The following is a 13,016-nucleotide window of genomic DNA, read 5'->3' as shown; positions in this document are numbered from 1 at the left end:
CTATTTGACTATCCCCTGGACAGTAAAAGCAAATCCAATTCCGCTTATCTATCGGATTTTTGGAAATTATCGTTTCGAATAGTCACTTCTGCACAGTTGCAGAGAATCAGCTGAGAGATAGAGAGATGAAGCCACTAGCCGTCTCCGGTTGCTTCTGTGCCGGTCCTGGCAACGCTGCTTTCACAAAATCAATCCCCAGAGAAAAACGAAGGTATGGCCGCATGGGGTAATGAAGTGACAAGGTTCTGCGTGGGTCTGAGATTCTAAGCGCAAGAACCAGAGATCAGTAAATTAGATCTGCAACAATAGCATCAAAAGATTAGACAAATGAACTTTGAATCCAAACCATGCAAGACAATGAAACCGGCATCTTCAATGAAATCGACAACCAGATCTATCTTCGTCAGTGATGGCGAGTACGGCAACCAACGACGAGCAGATCTGCCTTTTTCCCAACCAAGGCAAGATTAGGGGGTGCTTGGTTCGGTAAATCAAATGGTGTATGTATCGGATATGAATGTCAATCTTTTGATGGACGTTCTTTTGAATTATGTTTCTTTCTGAAAAATCGTTTGGTTGCCTTAAGGCTAACACATGTTTCTCGCGGGTTGAGATATTGGCCTCCGTAAAGAACGTCTTCCCGCTTTCTCCTTTTATACTAGGTGGTAAAAAGGTTGCTCAAATCTGAGTTTAAGTGTTGAGGTGAACTCAGATTTAGAGCACATCCTTTGTAATATGGTCATTCATGGGAAGTAGAATGCTCACTTATGAGGGTCCTTCTAGTAGAATCAAACAACTCCAAAAATTAAAAATTATCATTCTAAAGAATATCATCCCAAAAATTTACCGAACCAAACACCCCCTAACAATGATTTCAGTAAATCAGCTTCCACGATGCGAAGAACCCTACCGTGAGAACAGAGACAAAAAGTTCCATTGTATTGAGCTTTCTATTCAAGTGTTCACCCCGACTCCGACCGCTAAATCCCTTTCATTTTCACTCCGTCCCATATAACTCATTTAACTCTTAGTTACTGAAACCACAAAAGCCTTTTTTTTTTTTTTTTTAATCTATTATTTGTTATTTTAATAAGGTATGCGTGTGGACATTTCGAGAAGAATAGTTGGTTTTAATAAATTATTGCTGTGAGGTGGCGCAATTAGGCACCCATCATAATACTTAAAAATTATAATTAAATTAATTTAATAATTAATTACTCTTATATATATAATATTTTTTTATCATCTTATAATTAAATTAAACGAATCGAATAATAATCAATCAAAAACTAGGATTATCATATTCGTATCTGTTTAGTTTTCTAATGGATTCGGATAGTTTCCAGATAGGGACTTTTTGAATACGAATACCTATAAACCAATACGAACACGGATCGAATACGAATTTTTGACTATCCATTTACATCCCTATGGACCAAAACCACTTTATTGTTCATCTACTAGCCTTTGCTTTAAAATATAAAATAAAAATTACATGTCAAATATATCATTACTAAATATAATAAAAAAAAAATTAAGCAATTTAAACAAAATACATGGATAATATTTATAAAACTCTTTTTTTTTTCTTTTTAGTTTGAAATTCCTTTACTTTTAAATTTTCCTTACAACCAAATATTGCCTTTGGGAGACATTTAAAATAGGATTTGGCTCTTCTATAGCGTGGGGTGCGCCATATATCATTTGGCGCAACACAATAGCATGTGGATTATTTTAATTTTGTGGTGTAGTCACCTTAAGTCATATATATTTTATATACATTGGCACTACACCTGATCATGTAAATATTGAGTCCAAATCGTTTGATCGGATTTTCGTTTTGATTTTTTGAATACAAAACAGGGTTTTGGCTCTTCGTCTCTACTTTGGACGTTCTTTGAGGGATAGCCGCCAGTGACTTTGATGCTTTAACTTGTCTCTTCCTCGTCTCCAATAGGCTTTCGTCGACTTTTCCCCGAAACCCTTTCTCTGTGCGAACTCTGTATTTGAGCTTCTTTTTTTTTTCAAAATAGGGTTTGGCTAGCGAGCGATCTTCATCTCTGCCTCTAACGTTCATCGAGGGGCTTCATTCATCCCCCCCATCTCCAAGAGGCTGTCGGCGACTTCTCCTTGTAACCCCAATCTTAGTGCAAAAAGGTTTTCTCTCCCTGGATTGGGTGATAATAGGATTTTATCTTTGAAATCTGAATAGAGGAGACTGCTAGATACCGGCGGCTACAATGTGCCCGCCGCATCCAAAGGAAAAAATAGTTTACAGGAGGAGCAGAGACCCGCCCAAGAATGACTTAACTAAGGCTCCGTTTGGCATCGTTCTAAAAAAATGCTTTTGGAGTTTTTTTGTTCTATTGGAACGAAAAAACAGAATCTTCTGTTTGATGCACTTATGGTCTGTTTCTGTTTTTTTGGGAAAAAAAAAAACTGAAAAAACGAGATTTGGAGTTCCGTCTTCCCAATTTCGTTCCATTTAAAAAAAAAAAAAAATAGCGTTCCCGATAAAAATCTGAAATTTTGAAACATTATTTTTTCATTTAAAAACTACATTTTGACACAGAAACTGAAATTTTCGTTTTTAATACGAAACGGCGTTTCTAGAACAGAAACGATACCAAACGGGCTCTAAGGATTTGGTGATAACAGGCAATGACGAAGTTCACGCCCAACCCAGCCCAGCCCAGCCCATCCCATCCCTATCTTGTTTTAAAAAACACAATTTTTTGGATGGGAACAGAAATATTACACAGAGAATTAAAGCATTATGCCGGTTGCCTATCCCTCTAAGAATGTCGGAGGCCGAGACGAAGAGCCAAACCTTGTTATGTTTTCAAAAAATCGAAGGATTTGGTTCTCCATTTATGTATGATCAGGTGTAGCGCCAATGCATATACAATATCTACAGCTTAAGGCAACTACACTACACGATGAAGAAAATCCACATGTCACGCTACTGTGGTGCGTCAGACAATATATAGCGCACCACTGCGATATATGATGCAATACTTTTATGGCCCGTTTGATTACGATTCTGCCGTTTCTGTTTCAAGAAACGGCAGAAACATAAATTTCAATTTCTAGAAACAGAAACATAAATTTCAGTTTCTAGAAACAGAAACGGAATTAAAGGTGTTTGATAAATCATGTTTTTAGAAGTCGATAATAACTAGTGAAAGAATGGCCACGAGTTGTTTCGCCTGTGTCATTTCTTGAACCATAAATAAGTAGAAATTTCAATTTCTATTTTTGAAAACAAATGAAACGAAACAGCTTTATCAAACGCTTTTTGTTCCGTTTTCAGAAACGGCAGAAACACATTTCTTGAAACGTTATCAAACAGGCCCTTAGTTTCCAATTGAACCTCGTGTATATACAGAATGATTGATTAATCAATAGAACTTTTGGTTTGAGATTAACAAAAACATCAATGCCAACCCTGAAACCCATGCTAAATAGTGCAAAACCAAAGAGACTTGAGAAGAAGAGAGAGAGAGAGCAATGGCCAGACAGCTTCAGCAAAAGAAATCTGAATGGTGATCATTTGCTTCTACTTTTTTTCAACAGGCATGGTTTGCCTTCACAGCAAAGCTTCAGCAAAAGAAATCTGAAAAGAACTTTTTTTGTGATCCACGAGGTGGTGGTGTAGGAAATCTGAAAACTTGCGCAATGGTCGGGTGTTTCGTGTAGCACCTGCCCTCACAGTTGGGATTAGTCTGGTGAACAGAAAAGTTGACGAAATTCTCTCTCTTCAGGAGCTCCATGAAGGGTACTCAAGTTTCCCCTCAAGCCTCGAGCCATGGAGCAGGGATGCTTTTCTCTTGACCAAGAGCAAAGACTTGGTGTTGCCACAGACCATTTATACCCTGCCTCTACTCTGGTTGGCGAGGCATCAGCCCTTCGGTTGGCGCTTAAATCAGTGCTGCAACATGGATTACAACTGTTTATGTTCTACTGTGATTCACTGGTCTTGATTCGATGTCTCTTGGATGCATCTTCTCCGCCTCCAAGAGAGCTCAGATCCATTATTTCGGATTACAGCAACTACAGCAGAACCTGAGTTTTTGTAGCTTTTCTTTTGTTTCTCGTTTGCAAAATCCCCATGCCCATGCAATTGCAAAGTGGGCATTTAGCTACCCTTTAAGAGAATTGGGTAACTCCTTTCCGGAGGATCTCTTGTTGATTGTACAAGAAATCTTTGCCACACCTAGCTTGATAAATTCCCCCTTTATCGGGTTTTGGGGTCAAGAAAAAAAAAAAAACTATATGGTCTACCTATATATAATTCTTCTCCATTTTTCTATAAATTTTTTTTTTTCTAAAGTCTTACTTTTAAGCATGCTGGTACGCATTGGGACTGAAACAGTGGAAATTGCCAGATGTCTCCAGGCTAATGTGGACGATTAGTCCACAAAGTTTCTTTAACAAGCTGCTACATGGAAAAAAGAAGGATCATGAAAAGAAACTCCAAGGTTCAGAAGGATATTTTTCTCTCTTGCTTAAATGCTATGTGATTTGTATGATTTTGATTCTCACCCAAAAATTGGACCTTACCAATGGTCCCCATAGCAGGCAAAAGGAAAAAAGGGAAAAAAGACAATTTTGAGCTTCAAAGCATGTCATTTGAATATTTGATCACTAGTCAAGCGTTTGTGTTTTCACATGCTCTGTTTGAAGGAAAATAAACAGGCTCAACAAGGGATTTTCAAAGACTATCCTTCAGACTTTATTAAAGAGAGGCTCAACAACTGGCATTTTCCTAAAGCTTGCAAATATCTAAAAGACATGAAACTTACATTTTGGTTATCAGAAAATGTACAAACAGGCCATGGAAGTCAAGAGGGTTGTCAGCAAAACTGAAACAATGTTCACAGCATTGTTGTCAAGGATGGTCATACCTGAAATCTTCTTCACTGTTGGTCCCGGCTTTTCCACCACCTTTAAAGACAATAAAGGAATCCTCAATTGCCATTGCTTTAGATGTCACAAGAATATTAACCCAAGAACAGAATGTACACGGAATCCACATCTTAGTTAAGGGAAGATCAAATTAAAGTGAATAAATAAGAAGCAAAGGGGGAAAAATCAGTCAATGCAAATTAATAAGGAATTTAAATGGCCTCCATCTGATTTATTTCAACCATTTATATTACAACTAATTTTGAGGTAAGTTAAAGGCTGAAAAGTTATTGGTGTCACACATTGTTTAGTGCCAATATTTCCCACCCTCCTAAAAATTTATTCAAGGCAGTGCACTGAATTCACTACAACAACAACAACGACCCAGCCTTATCCCAACTAAATGGGTTACGCTAGATAGATCCTTGCCCTCCAATCCTCTAATCAGCTCTATTTGAGATGATACTTGATACAAGGCGTAAGCTATGCATGTCTTTCCTCACCACTTCTCCTAAGGTCATTTTAGCTCCCCCTAGCTCTTTTAGTTCCTTTAATCTGAATTTACTCTGTCATCCTATTTACACAACTAGCCATTACATATATAGAAAGCAATTTATCCATTAGATAAAATTTTCAGAAAAACCTTAGAATATTTGTCTGGCTTTGTTTACAGAAACTAGAACTCTAGACAATGGAGAAAGGATCAGTTTACTGGACAAGCTGGTGAAAATACTAAAGATGCTTTGAAAGGCAGAAGTGGAAAAGATAATTCTTGAGATTGACCTTAACAAATCCAAGTAATGGTATAGATTCCATAGATTTATCTTCTCATCAATATCCAATGACATATTCTTTTTTACCTTGTTACGTACCGTGCAGAATCCACTGAATTGCAATGTTGCCCCCAACAAAGAGTCTATTAAACTTCCAAATAGTCCCGCTATCACTGCAAGGGGTATCACCAGTAGCTGTTTCAAAGCTACATCAGAATTACATTTCGTAGTGAAGAACCCGAAGATAACAAATGTCAATCCAATGACGCCACCGGCAGCTGCAGCTGCGAGCAATCCTGTTGTTGTGACAGCACCATTTGTACCTCTCCGAACCGGCTGATGAGCGTGATTAGGAACTAAATATTAGACATCATACATTCAAATGATGTATCAAGGAGGTTGGAGTCACAGAAACTGGAAAAAGATAATGACCTTGAAGGTTGTGATTAATCGTGGTTGTGCATTACTAAGCATCCCAATCTCCGACGACCAAGTGTCCCCGTTGCAGCAAGCATAGTGTCCAATAATGCCTCCAATGAGGCATGTTACTACTGCAGAGTCTTTTGTGTCTAAGCACTTGTCCTGGCATCCCGTCAATTTTCCAGCAATCACAACCAAAACAGTAGCAATTCCACTATTAGCAAGAACTTGTATCCTGTTAATGAAAAATAAGGAATCCCAAGTCAAAAGAAAGAAAAAAAGATTCCGCATAGCTTCAAGATTGTAGAAACGTGATCTTCTAACAGTCTTAGTGTTTGTACCATTACTTGGACACTAAAACCAAGCACACAGCCAGGCTCTTCAGTTTTATGTAGGTGACATAATTCTGATTTGGTGGTTGGGGAGAGGGGAGAGGGGAGAGGGGAGAGGGGAGAGGGAATCGAACAAACAACAGGACATTGAAATTTTCAGTGTTAGGAATAGACGAAACAGGCTGAGAGCATTTAGAATTTATAATGCAGCTTCCTTCCGAATAATTGGATCAGATGGATGAGTATTTAGCCTCTATAGGAGAATAGCAACACATTTCTAAATTTCAATTATAGAATGAAGATCAAAGGAGCGCCTCATTCCATTGATTCATAGGCTCCTTGTTTTAAATTTCACCATTTTGTTTACAAAATTGAAGTTGTTTTTTGGTAGGAACAAAATTGAAGTTTAAGACCACGACAAGCTTAAATTCATGGTCTTTCCATCATTTCCCAACCTTAGGCAATTCTAGACAAATAAGCTGAGTTATAAACTAAAAACTTGACCAAAGGTAGAGTCTGAAACCCAAACGGAATACACAGTGAACAATAAACAACGTCCAACTAAACTTAGGGTTCCAAATGTAGAAACGCAACCCTAAAACGATGCAGAAGATAATGGAAATACAGAACAAACAATGCACATGGATTCTACGAGGTTCGGCAAAATTGCCTAAGTCCTGGTGAAATGAGATCCTACTTCACTATCAATGAAGAATAGGGTTACAGCGCTCGTCCTCACACCTCTCAGTATTGCTTGCATTATAGAGAAAGAAATCCTCGCTTCAAATATATAGAAAAAAATACCCTAATCCGGAAAGTACACAATTGCCCTCAAATAAAAAATTCGAACGGAGCTACGCCCCTAACACCCCTGCTATGCAGGGGCCTCCTGCCCCTTGCAACCCCACGGCCAGCTAACCAGCTAGTGGGACTGCTGTACTGCCTGTCAAGGCTCTGCACCAGTACTCTGGGTTAGTTAAACTGCTACGGAATACAAGATCGTACACCAACACCAAAAACAAAATTATTTCAAAGAATAGGATCTCCCGCTCAAAATAGAAGAAAAAGTCTGACAAATAAAAATATTTCTGCCATTGCTCCTCCTTTAGGTTAGAAAATACCAACATTAAAGCTTTAGGAGTTCTAACTTGATGGAGAGAAAACCCCAAAAAAGAGGAGAGCAGAGAATAGATAAAGTTACCAATTGCGCTGTCCTCCCTCCTTGAAATCAGCGTCGATGCTTCGCTTCTTATCCTCTCCTACTTTGGTTAGCTTAGACGAAGTGATGAAGAAAGCGAGAATCAGAGCACCAAACCTTCAATACCCAGTCAGAAGAAACAATCGGATTCAATACAGAAGTTAACGTTCGTAGCAGACCATCAGAAGAAGAACGAGAGAGAGAGAGAGAGAGAGAGAGAGAGAGAGAGAGAGAGAGAGAAACAGACCTGTATCCAACGGCGAAGTGGAGGGCCATGACCAAAAATCCGAAAAAAGCTCCCGATCGATCGAGAGATTTCCTTATGAAAGCTCTGGCAGCGATAACGGAAGCGATAAACAAAGCAATTGAGGATTGAATTAAAAGTTTCTCCATTATCACTTGGAGATGATGATCCTTCACTTCTTCCTTCCACAGATTGGATTTTGACGAGACAACAACAAATAGTGAGTGACAAGCACGGTTCAGACATTTGGAATGTTTTATTATTTTTCATTTATTTACGGTGTGGGTGATGTGTATCATGTATGATTCGATTCATGAAATCCCTTTAAAAGATCCCAATCCAATATATAAGACCGAGTCGATGACCATCCGCGTGCATTCGCGTAGCGGTTCTGCCGTTAGGATTTTAGAAACATGGACAAAAATGGCCAGTTCAACTCTCCACGATCCCTGAGAATATTTCAGGTCGGATCATAGTTTTAAAAATGGGATCAGATCGGTCTGGATCGCTCAGATTGGATCAATATCGGCTAAGATCGATCTAATACCGATCCACTCTAAGATATAAGCGTAAAATGGTCCAAAAAACCATTTTTTATAAAGAAAAAAAAAAATAGAGGCAAATTTGTCCGATGTAGTTCGAAATCGATTTGATTTGGATCGATATTGATTGAGATCGATCCTGAATTTTAAAACTTTGTCTAGGGCTGCGTAGAACTGACCATTGGTTGTAGAATGATCATGTGTCTAATTCAACTATAGAAACACGTAAAAGGAAAACTTTGAATCCATATAAAAGTTTAGGGAGAAGATTGGACAAGCCTAGAGCTAGCAGCTCAACCAACAGGGGGTTGGGATGGGAGGGGCATTGGGGTCATTTCTGAGGATTTGGATCCTCAAGAGAGAGAGAGAGAACCTCTCACTGGTGCCTCTCCAGCACCCCCATGCCAGAAAGGATCCTCTTTTTTTCATTTTTTAAGAGAGAGAGAGTGACACAGGATGAGCACAACTTGCACATGCATTGCTTACAAGGTTGGGAGGTTCGCATACAAGAGATTGCTTACGTGGCTAAATGGGCACTTATGAATTACATTATGTAGGTTGTAGTTAGAGTAAGTCGTGATAGTTATATGTGTTTTTGTAGTTGTGGGAAGTGTGTACCTAGTTATTAACTGAGGGATGAGTTGAAAAAAGAAATTGTAGGAGTAGGAAGTGGATAGTTATGATAGCAATAATTGTCCATGTATCCCGAAATTATTTCTAAACGAAATGAGGTAGGCTTCATCACTTGAGCCAAATGCTAGGCTTCCTATAAAACCAAAGTACTCTATGTTCTCTCTTATTTCTTCTATCTCCATCTTTTGTTCCCTTTTTATTTTTTGTTTTCTCTTTTTCCCCTATTTTCTCTCTACCATATTTGTATACTTACATTTGGTATCAAGGCCAATGAATCACTCACACGATATAGAGTAAAATTGCAACAAAATTCATGCTATTCAAGCAAAAAATTAAGCTTTGTTTGATGACATTGTCCAAGAAATTTGACTCATTTACATAAACGAATAGTCCAAAAGAAGTGATAGCAACTGATGCAATTGAATTGCTATCAATTGAAACTTGATGCACTTGGAGCAGCCAACAAAGAAAAAGAAGAAGAGGAAATTCAAGCAATGCAAATCATGCACCACTTCTTTCAAGGTATTATTATTCTCTATAGTGAGATCGGCACACCATGAGATGACCATTCTTGCTTCGTTGATTGAGATTTCTCTTATTAAGATTTGGGATCCTAGTGGACCGTTATTTTCCTAAATTTCATTGTCCTTGATGGCAAAGATAATTCAACTATAGAAACACGTAAAATGAAAACTTTGAATCCATATAAAAGTTTGGGGAGAAGATTGGACAAGCCTAGAGCTAGCAGCTCAACCAACAGGGGGTTGGGATGGGAGGGGCATTGGGGTCATTTCTGAGGATTTGGATCCTCAAGAGAGAGAGAGAGAGAGAACCTCTCACTGGTGCCTCTCCAGCACCCCCATGCCAAAAAGGATCCTCTTTTTTCCTTTTTTTAAGAGAGAGAGAGTGACACAGGATGAACACAACTTGCACATGCATTGCTTACAAGGTTGGGAGGTTTGCATACAAGAGGTTGCTTACGTGGCTAAATGGGCACTTATGAATTATATTATGTAGGCTGTAGTTAGAGTAAGTCGTGATAGTTATATGTGTTTTTGTAGTTGTGGGAAGTGTGTACCTAGTTATTAACTGAGGGATGAATTGAAAAGAGAAATTGTAGGAGTAGGAAGTGGATAGTTATGATAGCAATAATTATCCATTTATCCCGAAATTATTTCTAAACGAAATGAGGTAGGCTTCATCACTTGAGTCAAATGCTAGGCTTCCTATAAAACCAAAGTACTCTATGTTCTCTCTTATTTCTTCTATCTCCATCTTTTGTTCCCTTTTTATTTTTTGTTTTCTCTTTTTCCCCTATTTTCTCTCTACCATATTTGTATACTTACATTTGGTATCAAGGCCAATGAATCACTCACACGATATAGAGTAAAATTGCAACAAAATTCATGCTATTCAAGCAAAAAATTAAGCTTTGTTTGATGACATTGTCCAAGAAATTTGACTCATTTACATAAACGAATAGTCCAAAAGAAGTGATAGCAACTAATGCAATTGAATTGCTATCAATTGAAACTTGATGCACTTGGAGCAGCCAACAAAGAAAAAAAAAAGAAGAGGAAATTCAAGCAATGCAAATCATGCACCACTTCTTTCAAAGTATTATTATTCTCTGCAGTGAGATCGGCACACCATGAGATGACCATTCTTGCTTTGTTGATTGAGATTTCTCTTATTAAGATTTGGGATCCTAGTGGACCGTTATTTTCCTAAATTTCGTTGTCCTTGATGGCAAAGATAATCCCAGGGAAGGAATGATATGTGCCTAGACAAGCTAGCATGGTCCTTGTGCATGTATGGCTTACATAATTGAGAGGTTTGCATACAAGAGGTTGCTTACATGGCTAAATGGCCGTTATGTGTTGTAGTATGTAAGTTGTGGTTTAATATTGTGGGAAGTGTGTAAATAGTTATTACTAGCAAGATGAGTTGAAGAGAGAAATTGTAAGAATGGGAAGTGAGTAGTTGTGATAACTGATAACCACAATTGTAAGTATATTTATTGATGAATGACAAAGTAGAAAGTAAGCCTTGAAAATCCCAAAATTAAACAAGATGAGATAGGATTCTTTATCCAAGCCAAACTCTAGGCTTCGTCATAAAGCCAAAACACCATATTTGCTCTCCTATTTCTTCTATCTCTGTCTTTATTTTCCCTTTTATCACCATCTCTACTTTCCCTTTAAAAATGACCACCATGCCCCTCCCATCCTAGTTCCTCCATTGGTTGAGCCACTAGCTCCAAGAAAGTTAGCGGCATGCCCAACCATCTCCCTTACAATTTCATTGTGATGACTAATATGCTTTGACAAAAAAAAAAACCTACTTTTTAAGTCAAGGAACACATTTTATAGTGGATAGATGTTTGTTTTGCAAGAGAGAGAGAGAGAGAGAGAGAGAGAGGGAGCGCCCTACCCACATCTATTCTTGTCTTACCTATTCACCATGGGTGTGCCATATCTTTAAGCTCATACAATTTCACTATGGTTTAATAATAAACTTTGTTTCACCTACTTTATCGAAAAGGATATTATATTTATGGGTAAGAGTTCCCTAAAAGGCAACAGAGGGGCCAAGGGAGCATATATGGGGCATCAACAGCAGTAAGAATGCTCAAAGGACTTCAAGAAACAAGACAATTAAGTGTCACAACCGTCACCATTTAGACTGATTATCAAAACCTAATGGAGATAATGAATTAGAGCATAGGAGAACGGTCTTGGGAGATTTTTAGTTTTCTAATAAACATTAAAAATCTTAATGAATTCACTTCTTCTAATGTTACTAAGCATGACCATCATATAATATCCTTGATCTACATTTAGCAGTTATGGCAAGTATTGAAGAGGCCCACTTTCTTACCTCGGTATATATAAATTAAAATTGTCTCATGTTTGAAGGATTCAATAACTTTCTTTCTTATGAACACTTGTATTTTCTTCCAAGAAATTTTTCCCACCATTGTCTCTTGAATATGAATATATATATATATATATATAAAATAAGGGAGAGGGGATGACTACTTTTCCTAGAAATGGATGTATCTGTTTTATTTCTCTTCCAAACTTTTTGAACCCTAGTTTCAGTAAACAATTGGAAGATCAAGAACCACCCTCTACAAATTGCAAATGTGAAACCATGCTAAAGCAAGACCCATAACAATGAAAAAGGACTGCTCAATTGAGACTTGAGTCACCTTGGAGTTAGTCAAGCAACATACTCGACTTCTTTGCCTGAACTTTGGAATCCCTAAATCGAAACACAATCAATTCAATCCTACAATAAAAATCATTCGACAAATTGTAAATTAGGCTAGATCAATACCTATTCTAATACCATGGTACAATTCCATCTCAAATGACCAATCTAATAAGTGGAGGTACTGCCAGGTATGCAAGTAGAATGGAAACCCTACCCATAGCCAAGTGGGATCTTAAGACTTAGGCTCCGTTTGGTATCGTTTCTGTTCCAGAAACTCCGTTTCGTGTTAGAAACGGAAATTTCAGTTTCTGTGTCAAAACTCCGTTTTGAAACGATTTAAGGCTGTTTGGTGAATCTGTTTCTAGAACAGTTTCAGAACCAAGAAACGACATTTCTGCCGTTTGGTAATGCTTGTTTCAGAAACGGTTTTTTTTTTCTTTTCTTTTAAGTCAATAATTACAAAAATAACATTAAAATACTATAAGCATATAAATTTTTTTTGGACAATAAAATATTACACACCAACGAAAAAAAACATGGTTTCCAAAAGATGAATAAAATACAGTATTAACAATGCCTTGTGCAAGTTAACTATTACATAATTCTCCAAATTTTCACTTTTTTTCCAAGTCTAAAGACTTGAATGCATGGAGGATGTCTTTCATCTTATTTGTTTGGTCCTCTAATCCTTTAAGTGTCCCTTCCAGATATCCTTTCATGTACTCGTTCGAAACGGAAAGTGGTCTG

At 37.7% G+C, this 13,016-nt stretch overlaps 1 protein-coding gene across 2 annotated transcripts; it reads right to left on the bottom strand.

The window, feature by feature from the left end:
* Window positions 1-4,609: 4,609 nt before the first annotated feature.
* LOC122065784 (protein PGR) lies at window positions 4,610-8,117 on the bottom strand. Of its 2 annotated transcripts, none has more exons than XM_042629636.1 (5): window positions 7,879-8,117; window positions 7,635-7,748; window positions 6,114-6,336; window positions 5,781-6,017; window positions 4,610-4,947 (listed from the first exon to the last, which is right to left on the bottom strand). In XM_042629636.1, the coding sequence occupies exons 1-5, from the start codon at window positions 8,022-8,024 to the stop codon at window positions 4,816-4,818; spliced, it is 852 nt and encodes a 283-aa protein (XP_042485570.1). In that variant the 5' UTR covers window positions 8,025-8,117; the 3' UTR covers window positions 4,610-4,815. The 2 variants fall into 2 exon arrangements, with proteins under 2 accessions (XP_042485570.1, XP_042485569.1); XM_042629635.1 differs by having other exon boundaries at window positions 5,769-6,017; window positions 7,879-8,116.
* Window positions 8,118-13,016: the final 4,899 nt, after the last annotated feature.

The sequence above is a fragment of the Macadamia integrifolia genome, unplaced genomic scaffold (assembly GCF_013358625.1).
Source record: "Macadamia integrifolia cultivar HAES 741 unplaced genomic scaffold, SCU_Mint_v3 scaffold212, whole genome shotgun sequence".
Classification (NCBI taxonomy): domain Eukaryota; kingdom Viridiplantae; phylum Streptophyta; class Magnoliopsida; order Proteales; family Proteaceae; genus Macadamia; species Macadamia integrifolia.
The sequence above is the reverse complement of the archived record's forward strand: the minus strand, read 5'-3'. Positions and strand labels throughout refer to the sequence as shown.